This window comes from Labeo rohita, chromosome 21 (genome assembly GCF_022985175.1).
Source record: "Labeo rohita strain BAU-BD-2019 chromosome 21, IGBB_LRoh.1.0, whole genome shotgun sequence".
NCBI lineage: Eukaryota > Metazoa > Chordata > Actinopteri > Cypriniformes > Cyprinidae > Labeo > Labeo rohita.
In genome coordinates this window covers 30,222,527-30,242,305 of record NC_066889.1, presented here as the reverse complement: position 1 = coordinate 30,242,305, position 19,779 = coordinate 30,222,527, and the positions used below count along the sequence as shown (strand labels likewise).

The 19,779-nt window shown below is 41.1% G+C and overlaps 2 protein-coding genes across 3 annotated transcripts in view; both read left to right on the top strand.

Moving 5' to 3' along the window:
• Window positions 1-6,171: 6,171 nt before the first annotated feature.
• On the top strand, window positions 6,172-18,381 carry LOC127152327 (vitelline membrane outer layer protein 1-like). 2 transcript variants are annotated; one of them, XM_051092929.1, is made up of 5 exons: window positions 6,172-6,532; window positions 11,749-11,873; window positions 13,136-13,249; window positions 16,724-16,905; window positions 17,002-18,381. In XM_051092929.1, exons 1-4 carry the CDS (start codon window positions 6,326-6,328, stop codon window positions 16,902-16,904), a joined length of 627 nt encoding a protein of 208 aa, XP_050948886.1. In that variant the 5' UTR covers window positions 6,172-6,325; the 3' UTR covers window position 16,905; window positions 17,002-18,381. The 2 variants fall into 2 exon arrangements, with proteins under 2 accessions (XP_050948886.1, XP_050948887.1); XM_051092930.1 differs by lacking the exons at window positions 11,749-11,873; window positions 13,136-13,249; window positions 16,724-16,905; window positions 17,002-18,381 and adding exons at window positions 6,770-6,885; window positions 6,998-7,111; window positions 8,610-9,080 and having other exon boundaries at window positions 6,180-6,532.
• LOC127152318 (vitelline membrane outer layer protein 1-like) overlaps window positions 11,051-19,779 on the top strand; it is a 33,127-nt gene continuing 24,398 nt past the window's right edge. Inside the window, exon 1 of the mRNA XM_051092917.1 lies at window positions 11,051-11,376. Within this exon, the coding sequence (XP_050948874.1) occupies window positions 11,170-11,376 (207 nt within the window). The 5' untranslated portion in view covers window positions 11,051-11,169. The remainder of the gene's footprint in view (window positions 11,377-19,779) is intronic.

The following is a 19,779-nucleotide window of genomic DNA, read 5'->3' as shown; positions in this document are numbered from 1 at the left end:
GGGCTTGATTCAGGAAATGCAGCTGCAACTTGACTCAGCAGTAATGTGACTGGACTCAAGAACCCCCGTTATAAATTGGCTTGACTCATGGGGAACAGCTGTGACTTTGCTAGATTCAGAAACGACAGCTTTGGCTGGACTTGACTCAGGAGACGCACCAGGAACTTGACTTGACTCAGCCGTGACGTGACTTGACTCAGCCGTGACGTGACTGGACTCTGGAGATTGACCGGACTCTGGAGCTACAGCCATAGTTTGACTTGATTCAGGAAATGCAGCTGCAACTTGACTGGACTCGGCCGCTTGACTGGACTCGGGAAACGCAGTTGCCACTTGACTTGATTCAGGGAACACAGCTGCAATCATACTTGACTTGACTCGGGAAACACGGCTGAAACTTGACTCTGTAGATGCAGCTGAAACTTGACGTGCCTCAGGAGATGCACTAGGAGCTTGACGTGCCTCAGGAGATGCACTAGGAGCTTGACGTGCCTCAGGAGACGCACTAGGAGCTTGACGTGACTCAGATTCAGCCGCTTGACTTGACTCAGGGAATGCAGCTGCAATTATACTTGACTTGACTCGGAAAACGCTGACTCTGGCGTGGCAGCCATCTTGCGTGCAGACTCTGGCGTGGCAGCCATCTTGCGTGCAGACTCTGGTGTGGCAGCCATCTTGCGTGCAGACTCTGGCGTGGCAGCCATCTTGCGTGCAGACTCTGGCGTGGCAGCCATCTTGTGAGCAGACTCTGGCGTGGCAGCCATCTTATGAGCAGACTCTGGCGTGGCAGCCATCTTGCGAGCAGACTCTGATAAGGTGGCCGGAGGTACTGGGCTGAGGACCATAGTGGAGCTATGGATGACTTGGGGACACGCGGGAGACCAGGAGGGTGGGAGGTCACTGGAGTGATATGCGGAGAGCCCTGGCTGTTGGTGAGATGGGGCGACTGCATGTTTCCAGTTGGGAGGAGGATTATCATCCTCCACCATGACTTGGAACGGGGAACCACACAAATCGAGAACAAAATATATAAAATCTGCTACAGGACGGTAGCAATCATTAGGACTTATCAATTGAAACAAACTATCATCCTTGAGTCCCATCTGGAAACATGCGTTAACCATTTTGTCACTCCATCTCACCAGATGGTAAACGCTGAGAAACTCCTCCACATACTCCTCCAGCGAATGCTCACCTTGTTGCAGGTTCAGTAGGAGGTCCTCAGCCCAGGTCATCTTCTGTTTAGGTCGGTGATTCTGTCACGGGTATGTCGTCATGTGCAGAGAATAATGCAGGAGAAGAGCGGAGATCCAATGCTCGTAATTTATTAAACAATCCAAAGTACATAACATGTAGAACACAGCAGGGGAAAGGCAACAACGACGCAAACACAGTGTGAAACAAAACAATCACCGACAAAACCCAAGGGGCACAACCAAACTTAAATACATGGAAACAGGGGAGTGGTTACAAACGAGGAAACGAGGGGAAGTACAAATATGGGCAGGTGTAACGTGGACGCTGAGGCAGTAGTAGAATCCATTTGCGGTAGTTTTATTGAAGTAGACAGAGAAGTAGAGTACAGGGAAACAGGCAGAGGGTCAATACCAGAAAGCAGTCCAATGGCATACATGACACAATCGTAATCCAAGCAGCAGAGAGATAAAGCAGGCAGTGGGTCGAATACCGTGAAGTCAGTCCAGAAATAGCAAACAATCCGACAGGGGTAATCCGTAAACTCAATAGTACATAAACAAAGCAAGATAGCAACAGGTAATCCAACAGAGTAAATATAAACGCTCGGTAAGGCAGGTTAAACTGGCAATACTTCGCAAAGTATAGAGCACATGGTCAGTCTTTAAATAGTGCCAAACAGGAAGTAGCAGTAGAAGCAGCAGAGGGAGCGTGCAGGCAGTCCTAGGGTGAGGGCTCCCTCTGATGGCTTGACGTTACAGAATCCCCCCCTCCCAGGAGCGACTCCTGGCGCTCAAGACAACAACAGTCCAGGTGGGTGGGGGAACAGAGGCAAAACGGGGTGGGACGGAGGGCCAGGTCCATGTAGAGCAGGTGGGCCTGGATCATGGAGCAGGGACAGACAGTGGAGCACTGGAGGACCTGGACCATGGAGCAGTGGCAGACAGTGAAGCACTGGAGGACCTGGACTGTGGAGCTGTGGCAGACAGTGGAACCTTGGAGGACCAGGGCCGTGGAGCTGTGGCAGACAGTGGAACCCTGGAGGACTAGGGCCGTGGAGCAGTAGCAGACCGTGAAGTACTGGAGGGCCTGGGCCATGGAGCAGTAGCAGACCGTGTAGTACTGGAGGGCCTGGGCCGTGGAGCAATGGGAGAGTAGGGGACCATGGTGGGGCAGGCAGAGCAGGCAGAACAGGAAGCCATGGCGCAGCAGGCAGAGCAGGCAGAACAGGAAGCCATGTCGAGGCAGGCAGAGCAGGCAGAACAGGGAGCCATTGCAGAGCAGGCAGAACAGGCAGAGCAGACAGGAGCAGGGATATCCACAGTGGGACAAATGACATGCGTAGCAGAGCGGTGTGTACATGAATGATCTCTTTGGCCGTGGCATGACAGGCAGAGAGTTCCATATTGGTCTTCTTGATTGCAACCTGGCGGGCAGAGAGTTCATCCTGGGACGCCGCCCCCATAGGAGGATCTACAGCATGCGCTGACACCTCTGGGGGCATGGGCGCAGATACTTGGGCAGGTGAGGCAGGGAAGTCATAAATGGCCTTCATGGCCGTGACAGGACGGGCAGAGAGTCCTTGGGGAAACGCCGCCCCTTTAGGAGGTTCTGCAGCCGGAGCTGCTGCTTCTGGGGGCATTGGTGCAGACTCTTTGACAGAAGAGGCCTCTGGCGTAGACTTGTGGACAGACGAGGCAGTGAGTTCATTAATGGACGCCACCTCCTTAGGAGGTTCTACAGAGCATGCTGACACCTCAAGAGGTATTGGCGCAAACTCTTGGACAAGAGAGGCTTCTGGCATGGACTCGTGGACAGACGAGGCCTTTGGAGCAGACTCGTGGATAGACAAGGCTTCTGGAGCAGACTTGTGGACGGACGAGGCCTCTGGAGCAGAATGTGCAGCCCACACACTGAAAATGGCAACAGCCATTACAGGCAGCACAGTAGACAGTGGGATGTCTGTTGACCTTGAGGGTGTGGATGTTATGGACTTGTGGTGTGGGAATGTGGGCACTGCGTGGTTTGGGAGCGTGGGCACTGCGTGGTTTGGGAGCGTGGGCTCTGCATGGCTTGGGAGCGTGGGCTCTGCGTGGCTTGGGAGCGTGGGCTCTGCGTGGCTTGGGAGCGTGGGCTCTGCGTGGCTTGGGAGCGTGGGCTCTGCGTGGCTTGGGAGCGTGGGCTCTGCGTGGCCAGCTGATACATGAGGTGGCTTGAGAAGGTTAAAGGGGACCTGGTGAGGTTTAGGTAGGACAATAATTTCTTGCCTTGACTCAGGGAGGCCTGCCGTGGCCGGACTTGACTCAGGGGGCCTGCCGTGGCCTGACTTGGTTCATGAAGATCAACTGTGGCTTGGCTTGGCTCATGGACGACAGCCGCAACTTGACTTGGCTCATGGAGATTAATTGCAACTTGGTTCGGCTCAGGAACGACATGGCTTGGCTCAGGAACAACATGGCTTGGCTCAGGAACAACATGGCTTGGCTCAGGAACAACATGGCTTGGCTCAGGAACAACAGCTGTAACGTGACTTGACTCGTGGGGAAGCTTCAGAGCCCGGCCAAGCTTCAGAGACCGGCCAAGCTTGGCACAGCTGTGTCTTGGCTTGACTCATGGAGAACAGCTGTAACTTGGCTTGATTCATGGAGAACAGTAGCTTTGGCTTGACTTGACTCTGTTGCTTGACTTGACTCTGTTGCTTGGCCGGGCTCTGAAGCTTGGCCGGGCTCTGTTGCTTGGCCGGGCTCTGGAGCTTGGCCTGACCCTGGAACTTGGCCTGACCCTGGAACTTGACAGGACTTGGAAGCCTTGGACTTTGGAGCAGCAGCTGTAGCTTGACTTGACACTAGAGAGACACAGCTGCAACTTGACCTGACTCTGAAGATGCACCTGCAGCTTGACTTGGCTCTGCAGCTTGACTCGGCTCTGCAGCTTAACTCGAATCAGGGGTAGTTGCCGTGATGTGAGGGAATGCCATTTTAGCTGCCCATACAGCCATTAGGGGTGAGTCCAGCACGTGGGCCATCATGTGGCGTGGCTTGGGGTCAGCGACCATCTTGTGGAGTGGCCTTGGGATGGTGGCCATCTTGTGGACTGGCTCAGGGATGACGGCCATCTTGTGGACTGGCTCAAGGACGGCAGCCATCTTGTGAACTGGCTCAGGGACGGTGGCCATCTTGTGAATTGGCTCTGGGATGGCGGCCATCTTGTGAACTGGCTTGGAGATAGCAGCCATCTTGTGAGCTGGTTGTAGTAGGGTAGCCATGACAGGTGCAGACTTCGGATAGGCAGGAATGGCATGAGCAGGTCTTTGAATGGTAGGCATGGCGGGAGCAGGCCCTGGAGTGGCAGGCATGGCGTGAGCAGGCCCTGGGGCGGCAGGCATGGTGTGAGCAGGCCTCGGCTTGGCAGACATGAAGTGAACAGGCCTCGGCTTGGCAGACATGATGCGAGCAGGCTGTGGTTTGGTGGACGTGACTTGAACAGGCCTTGACTTGGCAGGCATGACGTGAACCGGGGGTGGTCTTGCAGATGTGGAGTGAACAGGCTGTAGCTTGGCAGATGTGACGTTAGCAGGCTTGGTTTGAGGGGGTTCTGGCACGATGGTGACAATACCGGACATGAAGGTTGGGGTGTGAAGGGTCTCTGGTTTGCTTGATATGACGTGAGCTGGTTGTGGTGTGGTGGTTACTGCGGGATTGCGGGGTCCCTCGTCCGCAATCTCGACAGTAAAAGGTGAGCCTCTTAACCGGAGTGCAAGATCAATGTAATTTTCAAGAGTCCAATGTGGGGTATTGCGTGGCATTAAATCTGAAATGTCCTTACATAAGCCAAAACGGAAAAGATCTTTGAGAGATGTATCATTAAAGTTCACCTGATAGCACAGTTCACAGAAGTCGGTTACGTAATCCTCTATTGGACGGTTTCCTTGTCGGAGACTGATGAGACGATCTGCTGGGTCCATGGTTGGTCGTGTATTGGTAACTTCCGCTGGATTCATGGGAGGCAAAGTATTCTGTAACGTGGATGCTGAGGCAGTAGTAGAATCCATTTGGGGTAGTTTTATTGAAGTAGACAGAGTACAGGGAAACAGGCAGAGGGTCAATACCAGAAAGCAGTCCAATGGCATACACGACACAATCGTAATCCAAGCAGCAGAGAGATAAAGCAGGCAGTGGGTCGAATACCGTGAAGTCAGTCCAGAAATAGCAAACAATCCGACAGGGGTAATCCGTAAACTCAATAGTACATAAACAAAGCAAGATAGCAACAGGTAATCCAACAGAGTAAATATAAATGCTCGGTAAGGCAGGTTAAACTGGCAATACTTCACAAAGTATAGAGCACATGGTCAGTCTTTAAATAGTGCCAAACAGGAAGTAGCAGTAGAAGCAGCAGAGGGAGCGTGCAGGCAGTCCTAGGGTGAGGGCTCCCTCTGCTGACTTGGCCTTACAGCAGGAAGAAACCAAAACTGAACAAAACCAAGGGGGGAGACAAGGACTAAACCAATATACTAGAAACAGAAGGGAAAAACACTAGGAAAAACAAGACAAAACAGAACACAATCCTGACAATTTTTAGCTGATCACTTCCTTTATCACTTGCTTCCTTGCAATCACTCTTTTTTTTCTAGGAAATAGTAAACCTGTAAGCAAATTATTGCCATTTATTTTAAGATCAGTCTTATATTGTGTTCCAGTCCATGCTTAATATTTCACTCATTAAAAAATAAATGTTTTATCAAGCCAAACAGTTTGCAGGGACACATTTATTTTGGCTGGATCATTGTTTGTATTTTTGTGTTTTTAGTCACATACAGGTCATTGACAGTTGCTCTGTGTTCCTGGCTGCTGATTGGCTGGAACCTGGCTGGAACCAGGTATTTTGCAGAATCAGTGTTTGTGTTTAATGCTTGCTCATGCTTCTGATTGGCTAGAACCAGATATCACAATACTGACAAAGGGTATAAATGCATTCTGAAAGAAGCTCTGACAGACCACAGGCACTTCAGAAAGGTGTCCTGTTCTGGATCTGAAGAAACTGTTCTACTGGCTCTGGTTCGGTTTGAATCTACAAACCAAACAGAATTTATTTCATCAGCATTTTAATCCATCAGGTCAGAGCTGCAGCAATGAATCATTTCATTTCCGTGATGTTTTCACTGCTAGTCTTTACTGGGCTGCAGGTGAGCGTTGAGGCCGCAGGAATTCGTTTTGTGCGAAGCATGGACAGACATTACAGATCGGAGCTGAAGGTGCCGAACGGAGGAAGATGGGGGTCGTGGGGTCAAAGGCAAATGTGTCCGATCGGAATGTACGCCGCAGGGTTCAGTCTAAAGGTAAGATAAGAATTGATTTAATTACTCAGAAGAGAAAGCTGGTGACTGAGGACTGAACGTTTAACCCTTTATAAAAACACACTGGTTGCTGCTAGTGATTAAATTCCTTGTCTTTAGTAGACATCCGAAATGTGTGATGTTGTTGTACCTCCAGGAACACTGGAGGTTGGAGTTAAGATCACTCCTTTTCGCTTTCTCATTTGTCTTAGCGTTGCTGATTTGTGTTTTGTTGTTAAGGTGGAAGATCCTATTGATGGAGATGATACTGCACTCAACGGGATTCGCCTTCACTGCACTAAAGGCTCATCACAATCCTATCACGACTACTCCTCAGTTCAGTCAGATGTAGGCAGGTAATAACAAGTAATAATGCAGCAGGACTGCGGGTGTTAAGACTTGTTACATTAAGAGTCAGAGGCAAAAATGATGATCGGTTTGATCAATCAAACTGTGTTTTTTCTTCAGCTGGGGTCGGTGGACAGATATCAAGTGGTGTCCTTCTGGATTCTTGTCTGCTTTTCAGCTGAGAGTCGAAAGATCTCAAGGAAATGGTGACGACACGGCCGCAAACAACATCAAGTGAGTATGAGTGTAACCTCATTTGCTGCTCTTGGTCAAACATAACCAGTCTTTCGCAAACTGCAAACGAGACTCATTACATTAAGAGTAAATCACTCATTATTATGCGTTATTATCTAATCTTTTTTGGAAATGATTTGCAAAAATATTCATTTGAGAGTGATATTTTTGCTGAGATCGCCACTGGCGACTATATAAAAATTACATGTTATGATATAAAAATGTGCCATTTGTTCCCTCTTGTTTTGCAAAACACGTGAAAAAATCCACTATGGCGCATTTATTTATTTATTTATTTAATTATTTATTAATAAACTAGTGTTTTCTGAGTCAGTGTCGCAGGGATAAAATTGCCGATCCTGACTTGCCATCTCTTCTCTGGACGCGTCTTTAGAAAGAAAAGCATCTTTACAAATTACATAATGAAAGAGTTTTTGTTTTATTTCGTTAAGTAATAATTTAAAGCTTTCTATAGAAACATTTATCATGTCTGTGAAGTGTATATTTGCTGAGTTTTGGTTAATTTTTGTGAAGCGCTCCTGTTGAGGCGACTGAAAGCGCATCATGTTCGTTTTCTTTATTTTATAAAAGCACCGTTTGCAGCATTTTGTTGATATTGTGAGTGCACACAAATAAAAGTAGACTCTTTACAGTTCCGAATAATGTATTACTCTTACCTTTATGAGCAAAAATGATGGAATATTTTAAATTGTTTCCACTGAAAAATGCAAGTGATCGTGCTGGCGCCTCCATGTCCTGTCTTCAGCTTACTCTGGCACAAAAGATTGAATATGCGCCTGATAGTGTTTAAACTAACATTGTTTTATGCTTGAACTGTTTATTTTAGACAAGACGTGATGATTTGAGAAGGCAAAATTGATCAACACACTATGATCATTTCGTCTTCATTTAACTACGTCTTCATTTAACGAACAAAACAATGCTTCAAACGTTTTTCTAAATGAATTTAGGCTAAAAAAAAGGTGAAACGAAATATAATCAGTTTGCCATTACATATAAAACTGAACTATTTTAGTAGCTGAAACAGTACACTGTAAAAAACTATTTGTTGAGTCAACTTAAAATAATTTGTAACCTGGCTGCCTTAAAATTTTAAGTTCAGTCAACTCAAAAACTCAACTTGAAATGTTAAATTATACTAAGTGACAACTTAGATATTTGATTTGAATCAACTTAAAATTTTAAGGCAGCTGGGTTACTTACCCGTCTGTTAAGTTTAGCAAACACAAATATCTAAGTTGTTACTTAGTACAACTTAACATTTCAAGTTGAATAAACATTTTAGTTGACTGAACTTAAAATTTTAAGGCAGCAGGGTAACATTATTTTAAGCTGACTCATCAAATTGTGTTTTTTATTTTTTACAGTGAAGCAAAACTGCATCACAGATATTACGTGTGCGCCCTTGTTTTGTTAGTACAGAAATGGATATATGAAACAACATCTTCTAATGTTGTCGCACCCAAATTTCTTCCAGGTTCCAATGCAGTCAAGGGACTTTACAGGGTGACGGCACAGGCTGGGGCGATTGGGGCGACTGGAGTCAAACATGTGAAGGAAAAGGGATTTGTGGTATCAGCACACGGATAGAAGCGCCACAAGGACGAGGAGACGACACCGCTCTCAATGACGTGATCATGTACTGCTGCAATTAAGATGATGCGATCTCAATCAAACACTCGGATCTCAGAGCTGTTTGTAAGATCTCAGTGATGTTAGTGCTGGCTCATCTGAGTTTGGCTTTTCTTTCAGGTGTTAGTGGATCACAACAAGAAATCAATAACTGTAAAGCTGTCAACCTGCTTTTTTTCTGAGGGTGTAATTATATCCTGACATCTATTAAAATATTCTTTCAGCTTGAAATGACATTAGCGTTTTTCTGTTGATTAATGTGCTTCTTTGTTGACCTGACTGAAATCATTAACAATTAAATATTTCTTGGCTTCTCTTCTTATTCATTTTTATTTCTCACCACTGACTCATCAAAAAAAAAAAAAAAAAAAGAAGAAGAAATGCACATTTCCAATAACTTTAAGCATCAACGCATGAGAAGAGTCTTTACAATAAATAATTAAATTATTTCTGTGAACTCACTAAATATCAAAATAAAAACTCCATTAAATAAAAATTTCCCAAAAGGAACAAAGTACTAAACTGATCAAGTCCAAACTGCTGTTAAAAACATTACAATAACTTACAAGTAATCCTCCAGTCCGTCAATTAACATCTCAAGAAGACAAAAGCTGAAACAAATCCATCATCAAGATGTTCTTAACTTTAAATAAATCACTTGTTTCTTTCAATTCTGACTTTATATGTCATAATTCAGACTTTTTCTGATAATTATGAGGGAAAAAATCCAAATTATGAAAGAAAAAGTCACAATTACCTTTATTTTTTATTTTAATTTTGTGGTGAAACAGAATTCAGGTACTTAGACCTTTTCTAAAGTAAAATTCAAGCACTTTTCAAACACTTTCAAGGTGCATTTTCAAGGTTTTCAAGCACTTTACAACTGTAGTAAATTACATTTTTACGTGCATAACTGAGTTCTCCACTTTAAATCAGATGTTACTGTGCTATTAAAAATGACTTATCTGAATTGTATATAACATTGCCTAATATAAATAGCCAACATACAGTATAAATTTATATAATTTTTTTTTTTAATTAAAGAATTTACAGGGTATCTGCACGATTTTTTAAATAAAATTTAAGGCTTTTTAAGACCTGCACAAATAAAATGAATACTGTATAAGTGGGGTAGGGCAGTGTCTATGGTGACATATTAATGACTGGTACAAAATGACTGTTTCACAAGTTCACATATAATTAGCCGGAGCATAGTAATGCATGTTTGCCGTGCTGTCCGGGGAAAGGCTCCGAGCTCAGGAATGGCCCGGACCCAGAGAACCCCCCCTAGGTGTAGTGAGAACTCGGAGTGAGGAGATGGTGGAGGGATGCTGATAAACCGTCGAATGGATCGAGGCAAGTCAGCTGTATTTAAATTTGTAGCGTTGATTAGCTTGCGTGAGTTCATTTTGTTATAATTGATACTTGATACTAAACTAAACTAACATTCTAAATTTAGCCAGTGTTTGTCTAAAGCAGGGGTGCTCAACCCTGGTCCTGGAGGATTGACTTTCCTGCAGTTCGGCTCCAAGCCTGACCAAACACACCTGAACCAGCTAATTAGGATCTGAAGGAGCACTTGATAATTACAGACAGGTGTTTTTGATTAGGGTTGGAACTAAACTCTGCAGGAAGGTCAGAGTTGGGCACCCCTGGTCTAAAGTGTGTTTACATGCAGGTAGTCATTTAGTTTGATCACTGACTGGAACAGTAATATATAAGAAAACACTGATTCTTAGCTAACTGAGGCTGATGTTCTGTGTGTATTTATTTTACTCTATGCAATTTATCATATGTCTTCAGAAGTTGTATGAAAATACTTCTGTGACGTTTTAAATCATCTTGTGCATCTCATAAAAAAAAACTTGTATGGGACACACATGAAGGGGATTGAAGATGATTGAAATGATCACAGAATGATCATTTTTAGCTGATCACTTCCTTTAATACTTGCTTCCTTGCAATCACTCTAAACCTGTAAGCAAATGCTTGCTATTTATTTTAAGGTCAGTCTTATATGTTGTTGCAGTGCATGCTTAATAGTTCACTCATTAAATACAAAATCAATCAAGAAACCAATTTATAGACATTTTACCAAGTCAAACAGTTTGCAGGGACACAAACGGTTAAGCATACAGATATTTTTGCTGAATCTTTGTTTGTATTTTTGTGTTTTTAGTCACATACAGGTCATTGACAGTTGCTCTGTGCTCCTGGCTGCTGATTGGCTGGAACCAGAATATTATTATACTGATAGACCATATGACAGACCACAGACAGTTCAGAAAGGTGTCCTGTTCTGGATTTGAAGAAGCTGTTTTAGCGGCTCTGGTTCAGTTTTAATCTACAAACCAAACAGAATTTATTTCATCAGCATTTTAATCTATCAGGTCAGTGCTGCAGCAATGCATCACTTTATTTCCATGATGTTTTCACTGCTAGTCTTCACTGGGCTGCAGGTGAGCGTTGAGTCCGCAGGAAGACGTCTTGAGCGAAGCTCCAACAGACATTACATATCAGAGCTGACTGTGTCGAATGGAGGGAGTTGGGGGTCGTGGGGTCAAATAGAAATGTGTCCAGATAGAACATACGCTGCAGGGTTCAGTCTAAAGGTAAGCTAACAATTGGCTTAATTACAGTAGTATGGCGGTGGTTTAATGCTTGAAAATGTAAGCTGGTGATCGAGGGTTGAAGGTTCAAACGCTGGAGTTCCCGTTAGTGATTAAATTCCAGGTATTTGTAAAGAAAACTGTTTTGAGTCCTGGAATTCCCAGCTCTGTTCCCGAAGGTGCACCAACAGTAAACATTTCTGAACACACTTGATTCAACTCATCAGTTCTTTAGTAGAGACTCCAAGACCTGAATGGACAGCTCAGCTAAGGCAGACATCCAAAATGTGTGATGTTGGTGTACCTCCAGGAACACTGGAGGTTGGAGTTAATATTATTCTTTGTCTTAGTTTTGTTGTTGTTGTTTTCTTTAAGGTGGAAGATCCTTTTAATTGGGATGAAACTGCACTTAACGGGATTCGCCTTCACTGCATTGATTCGTCTAAAGGCTTATCAAGCTCGTATGATGTCTACACCTCCATTCAGTCAGATGTAGGCAGGTAATAGGTTCAGTCTAAACAGTAATAATGTAGCAGTTTGCGGTTATTGAAGGGGTCATCGGATGCAAAGTTGACTGGCATGAGTGTCTTACCTCAGACCCACAATCTCTCAGAGCACAGCTTGCCAAGTATGCATAACTGCAGACCAAATATGAGCGGGAACTCCAAAAGTGGGCACAACCTCCAGAATGGGGCGGGGTCTAGTCATGCAAAGACTTTCACCATTGGCTCTGGCTTTAGCCAATTGTTGCCAATTGCACCCACCTAATATAACGTTAGGGGAAACACTGCCCTATTTTGGAGGTCCCACCCCATTTTGGCCCCATTTCCTGTCCCCATTTGGAGATCTCCAGGCTGCAGTTATACCCTTCTCCAGCTCGTCACTCCCATAAAAAAAATATAAAAAATTAAAAATATGGATGTAGTGTCCGTGATGTCACCCGTAGGTTTCTGAAGAGCATTTCTAAAGCTGTTGGTGGGCGAGAGTCGGCTGTCGTCATCTTGGAATCACGTGACTGCACGTCACTCCCGGATAATCGAAAATGGGCAAAGAGGCGGGATGTGGGTGGGGCTGGTTGCTGAAACCACGCCCACCTAGTGCGACGGTGGTGACAGCAGCGGCAATCCACCTGTCACTCAAGTGGCCACGCCCAAAATTATGCAGAATTTTAAGGCTTAATATAATTTAAAAGGATGAGTTATAAAAAAAAATTCACCCCCTCACAGTTGACATGAAGGGTACATTTAGCTATATAGACCAAAAACACTTTTTGTACCAGGCTGTAAACATTTTTTTTTTCCTGCTGTAAAGTTGGGCATTTTAACATGGGGAGTCTATGGGACTGACACCCTTTTGGAGCCAGTCTGTAGCAGCCAGTCGATGAACTGTAGTTTAAGTCACTTCTGTGTTGGCTTCAATAGAGAGAGCGGGAGGTTGCCGCTTGGTCACTCCACAGAGCGAAGAGAGGGGCGGGATGAGCAGAGCTCATTTGCATTTAAAGGAATAATCCATCAGAATGAGTTGATTTTTGCAGAGCTCATTCTGACAAGGTAAAAGGGTGTTGTTTTACACTACAATTGAGAATTTTTAACCAAAGTATATTATAGACTTTTCATTAAGACCCTAAAGAATCATATCAACTTGTGGAAAATGCGCATCCGATCACCTCTTTAAGAAAGGCAGTTTTTTCAGATAAATGAATTTTCTTTAAAAAAAAAAAAAAAAAAAGTTTAGTTTTATCAATAAAACTGGTTTCCTTCAGCTGGGGTCACTGGACAGATATCAAATGGTGTCCTTCTGGATTCTTGACTGATTTTCGCCTGAACGTCGAAACACCTCAAGGCACTGGTGACGATACGGCCGCAAACAACATCATGTGAGTATGTGCTTTTGTGCTGTGCTAGAAATCCTTTAACCTAATTTGGTGCTCTTGGTCAAAAATGACCAGTCATTTACAAATTGCTTGTAATTCACTGATAAGTATGCTTTATTATCATCACCAAATCTTTTTGGAACTGATTGCAGGGCTGCAGCTAAAACAGTGGCATTTGCGACCAAAAATATTAATTTGCAAGTGATATTTTTGCTGAGGTCGCCACTGACACCTATATAAATGTACGCTATGATTTAAAAATGTGCGATCACATCATTTGTTATGTTGATGTAATAAACTGAGACTATGAGCATCAAAGTTTAGATGGAAAAAACACCAGCGCAGACGGCACTCCTGCTAAAAGCAGCTCCGCTTGTGGCTGCGTGAGAGAGATTGACAATGATGGAGAAGTGCTTAGTAAAAGTGCAGAAAATCAGTCAATTTCGTGCACGACTTGAACAAACTACAACAGGTAAAGCCGTCAGTGGTCTCGGCCTGAGACGACACACCCACACACTGTTGGCTGAACATCTAATGCTTATTGCACACAACATTGAAAACACTTAAGGAAAACTCATCATCGGATTGGTGAAATTATACACGATTTCTGTGATATGTTTGTGTTCTGTAATGTTCCACCTGGAAACAAAGATGCTGCGATGCCAAACACCCTCATCGAAGAAGAAAGAAAGATCAACTAACCGCTGGATTTTCAAAAGTATGTGAAATTAGGGCTGTCAAACGGTTAATCACGATTAATCGCATACAAAATAAAAGTTTGAGTTTGATTGATATATGTGTGTGTACTGTGTGCAATTATTATGCATATATAAATACACACAAATGAATGTATATATTTAACCCTTTAAAGGAGAAGTCCACTTCCAGAACAACAACTTACAAATAATTTACTCACCCCGTTGTCATCTAAGATGTTCATGTCTTTCTGTCTTCAGTCGTAAAGAAATTATGGTTTTCGAGTTAAACATTTCAGGATTTTTCTTCATATAATGGACTTCATTGGTGCCCCGATTTTGAACTTCCAAAATGTAGTTTAAATGCAGCTTCAAGGGCTCTAAACGATCCCAGCCGAGGAAGAAGGGTCTTATCTAGCGAAACAATCTGTAATTTTTTCGGAAAATAAAAATTTGTATACTTTTTAAGCACAAAAGTTTGTGTAGCACAGGCTCTGGGATGCACGTTCATGACGCTACGTACTATTGAATCACGTCGAAAGGTCACGTGGAACTACAGACCCAGTGTTTACAAAGCGAACACGACTAAGGAAGTGCAGGTAAGTCAAACGCTGTTTACAGACAAAAAGGTACAACAATGTCGGATGATTCTAAAGATGTAGGAGAAAATACTCTACCTTTTTGAGCCGGAGTACACAGACGATGATCTGTAGCGTCGTGGACGCGCATCCCAGAGCCTGTGCTACACAAGGTTTTGTGCTTAAAAAGTATACACATTTTTATTTTCTGAAAAAAATGACAGATTGTTTCGCTAGATAAGACCCTTCCTCCTGGGCTGGGATCTTTTAGAGCCTCTGAAGCTGCATTTAAACTACATTTTGGAAAAAATCAGGGCACCAATGAAGTCCATTATATGAAATAAAATCCTGAAATGTTTTCCTCAAAAACCATAATTTCTTTACGAATGAAGACAGAAAGACATGAACATCTTGGATGACAAGGGGGTGAGTACATTATCTGTAAATTTCTGTTTTTTGAGTTTTCTTTTAACAGTCACTCCCATTTTTGAACATAGATGTAAAAATGCACTATCCAAACTTATATTTTTATAATTCATGAATGAAAACATTTTGTAATATGATGTATATTTTCCATAGTAATGCAATGTCTGATTTAAAAAATTTTCTTATGATTTCTAAAGATAGGGAAAAGGCAACAAAGAAAGTCTTTTGTGACAAAGCTCAGATGTAGATTTTTGAAGTGCACTCTTGACATATATTAATCTATTAGTTTTCCTACATAATTTGTAACACAAAAATATGGTCAAATATCTATTTAGGAGTCTTAGACCTTTCCAATGACATATATTTTGTCATGATTAGATTAGGATTTATTTCTAATATGGTAAAGTAATAATTTAGGCGTCCCATTGAGAGGACGGGTGACGGTTAAGAGAAATATGTTATTTATGTGCAAAATATATTTTTTATATATTTATAAATAATATAAATTCTATAAAAATTATAATAAATACATGTACTTGTAAACAGTGTTGGGGTAACGTGTACAAGTAATGCCAGTTACTTTTTCCCTCATTTATTGTCGGGAAATTGTGAGTAAACATGATGTTACTGTATTCTAGACTAAATGTGAACATGCATTAATTCATCTCACAAAAAACAGATTCAGTATTCCTCAAAATGAATAAAAACTGTGAAATTCAAACTCAGAATATGACTCAACCCTGCAATAATTAAATATGTTAAATAAAACAAATATCCTTTATGTATTTAATCCCATTTTATTAACCAGTGTCTCTGCTGCTGAGCTTCGATGATGCAATTCAACCACACTAATAAGCAAAAATTACTTTAGATAAACTAACATTTGTGCTTCATTTTTTTTATAGCTGAAGAGTGATCTCCTGCATAAATTAACATTTCTTTCAGCCTGAGGTGAATTCATTTCACTTTTGGTGTAAAAGGGCTTTTACATTAGAATTGTTTTATATTAAAAACAAAGAAGCAAGTCCTGCTCAGATTTAAAAAGTAACACAAAAGTAACGCAACACATCACTTTCCAGAAAAAGTAACTAGGTAACATAATTAGTTACTTTTTCAGGGAGTAACGCAGAATTGTAATGCATTGCTTTTAAAAGTAACTTTCTCCAACACTGCTTGTAAATATTTCTTAAATATATACATGAATCTGCTTGGATTTATACAGCATTAACAATTACACACAGTACACACACATATATCAGGCAAACGCAGACTTTTATTTTGTATGCGACTAATCGCAATTAATCGTTTGCCAGCCCTATGTGAAATATGAAGAATCTTTAAAATATGTTCAAGAGTTTTGCACACTGGTCTGTTATGGTGGGGTTAACTAATGATGATGAGACAAGGACAGGAAACAGGAACATCCAAATATGGGCAGAAGAGGAAGAAACCAACATAAACAGTCCACAGGGGTGTGACACTGACTGTATATAGTTTAGTTCCCACTTTAAGTGAACCTTTGCTGCCAGGACACCTACAGTACAAGATGGATTCAAATGCTGATAAAGATGAGACATAAACACATTGCAGAATGAGTGAAAGATTAAAATGGTAAAAATTATAAAAATAAAACTTATTCTGTTGGACCTAAAAATGTTTTAGGTGCACGTCACATTGCAAGTTCCAAGAGTTTGTTTTGCCTTGTTTTGTTAGTATTTATTGAAACAATACATTTTATCATAATGTTGTCACAATCAATTCAAATCAATTTCTTCCAGGTTTGAATGCAGTGGAGGGTCTTTCCTGAGGGGTGGCGGTACAGGCTGGGGCTTTTGGGGTGGCTGGAGTGGCACATGTCAAGGAAAATGGATTTGTGGTATCAGGACGAAGGTAGAAGAGCCGCAAGGCATTGGAGACGACACCGCTCTCAATGACGTGATCATGTACTGCTGCGAATAAGGTGATGCGATCACAATCAAACACTCAGATCTCAGAGCTGTTTGTAAGATGTCAGTGATGTTAGTGCTGGCTCATCTGAGTTTGGCTTTTCTTTCAGGTGTTAGAGGACCACAACAACAACAGCAAGATGGATCATAATGACTGATCAGCATACTGTTATGAGCTCACATGAACCATGTCATACAACAGCTACTTATTATCACAAAATAAAACCTGAGATGTGATCAGGACCTCAACACAAAGCAGAGGCCGACTGTACATTTCACTTCATAATAATATAATATTAATGTTTTATTTATATATTGCCTTTCAAAAGCTCCAGAACGTTTTACATAAAGCTGATAGATAACATGAACAATACAAATATAGAGTCACATGATCAAACAAATAAAGCAGACAGAGATCATCTTACGTAGCAAAAAAGTATGGAATTGAAAAGTGAGGCAAACAATCCATTAACAAAACGTACTGTCAGTAAGTGAGTTTTGAGATCAGTTTTAGACAGCACAAAGGTTTTGAGGAAGTTTGTTCCAGAGTTTGGGAGCTAAAATGCTGAAAGCCCTGCCACCCACACTAGATAGTCTGAACTTGGGTACTGCAAATCCTTTCATAAACAAAATGTAGAGAGAGTGTAAATAAGAGCTTCATTGTGCAGTGATTCGTTGATTATAATGGAACTTTGTGAGATCTAAAGATAAGTGACAGCTTTTAAGGGAGTTTGTAAATAATTGATTTAATACAACAGCTAAAAAAATAAAAAGTTAATGATAAGTGACTTACATTGTCTGACTATTACACTATCGGCAGATTTTTCTCTATTTTGTCATCACAAATTGTTTAAAAAAGTCACAACTGAACAAATGAATGTGTGTTTTTGAATGAATCTTGTGAGTCAATGATTCAGTTTTTGCTTTATTCCTGAATGAGTCAGCCATTCGAACGAATCAAATGAATGAATGATTCAGTAATTAAATCAGTGACTTGCCGCCACCTACTGGCAGATTTAGTTTCATTTTTAAAGTATCTTTTCAGTTATTTAAAACATTTAATATTTCTGTATTCAAAATGTAACATTTAAAACATTAATCTCAACATGAATTTATGAATTTGATTGCGCTCATGCCACCTCTGAGCCTCATTAAATACATGAAAATACACCTACAAGCCACTTTTGTGTTCTATGCCACCTTCGCAGTACAAGTTAATATTGTTAATACTGATTTCATTTGACTGGTAACTTATTCTGTTGTTTTGATTAGAAATGTATTTATTATTATTATATATATTTTTTAATTTGACATAAAAGGTAACATACTTTTAATAAAGTTAAAACATGCCATTACAAAGGTAAAACCTAAATTCCCCTGTAAATCACTTTAAGGAGTCAAATATAAAATGTTCATGCATTATAAAGTGTAAAGCTGTCATTGTTCTAAGGCATTCTCATCTATTAAAATATTAATTTAGCTTGAAATGACATTTGTGTTGGTCTGTTGATTAATGTACTTCTTTGATTGAAATCATTAACAAAATTATATGTGTTATATTATTCTTTGCATATCATTCATTTTATTTTTTTTGTTATTTCTCATGACTGACTAATCAAAAAATGAAGAAATGCTTTGTGAAGAACAGGCACATAATTAAGACTTCTTTCCCTTGCAAGTCTGACTTTGTATCTCACAGTTTAGTTTTTTTTTTTTGAGGGGGAAAAAAAGGCCAAATTGTAAAAGAAAAAGTCAACTGCCTTTTGTGAGAAAACAGAATTACGAGATGTAACATTCTTTCAATTCTGAATTTATATTTCACAGTTATGACTTTTTTCTTAGAACTTAGAGATTTCAATAGCAAAATTTCAACTTTTTTTTTTTTAGAACTGTGAAAAAAAAGTACAGAATTGAAAGAAAATAACTTGTATTGTGAAAGGGAAAAGTTGCAATTACCTTTTTTTAATGTTTATTTTGTGGCAGGGAAGAAAAAACAGAACTGAAAAAGTCAGATTTCTCACAAGCTTGATTTTATATTTTCTAACAATTAACAATTGTCTGTAACAATTCTGAACAAAAAAAGTCTAAATGGCAAAAGAAAGTCACAATTGCCTTTATTTTTTGTTTCATCGTGAAACAAGCTTCCATGGAGAACCACAGAGAATATATTATTATCACTCCAAATGCCAGATTTAGTTTCTTTCTTCTGATAAACACAAAATGAGATGTTTTGCAAAATGTTCATGCTAGACTTTTCCACATAATGAAAGTGTTTTTATACAGCTATGCTGAAAAATGAGCAAAAAGTTCAAAACAGCATCATAATATGATGAAAGTAGCTCCATCCTACATGCTGTATATTCCTCTAACACACTATTTCAACAGTAATCTTTTATGTCAGCTCTTGAAAAGTGAAAACATTAATGGACGACACGAACGTGAGGAAGGAGAGAGCAGAACGTGATGGGACAGATTGTACAGACACTCCTTCAGATAATATCACAGACTGGGCCAGAATCAATAAACGCTTGTGAATCAGAAATCACAGACCATTATTATCTTACAGACACAGACACTTCATGGGTCATACTAACTTAAAAAGCTGATTTCTGCTTTACAGAATCTATTTTTATATAAAACCTCATGAAAGATAATAGTGTAAACAAACTATTAAATAAAGTTATTGCTGTTGAAAAGAGCACATGCCTTACCGGCAATGAGCAGCATTTGACCTGATTAGTCAGCGTTTGTCTAAAGCGTATTTACATGCACATCATCCGAGTTCATGCAGACATTTGTGATGCGATCTAGGAAAACCCAACACATGGTGGAATTTGACCTTTTTTAGGTTTTGATACCATATGAAAGCTGTCCTTTCCAAAATTTTT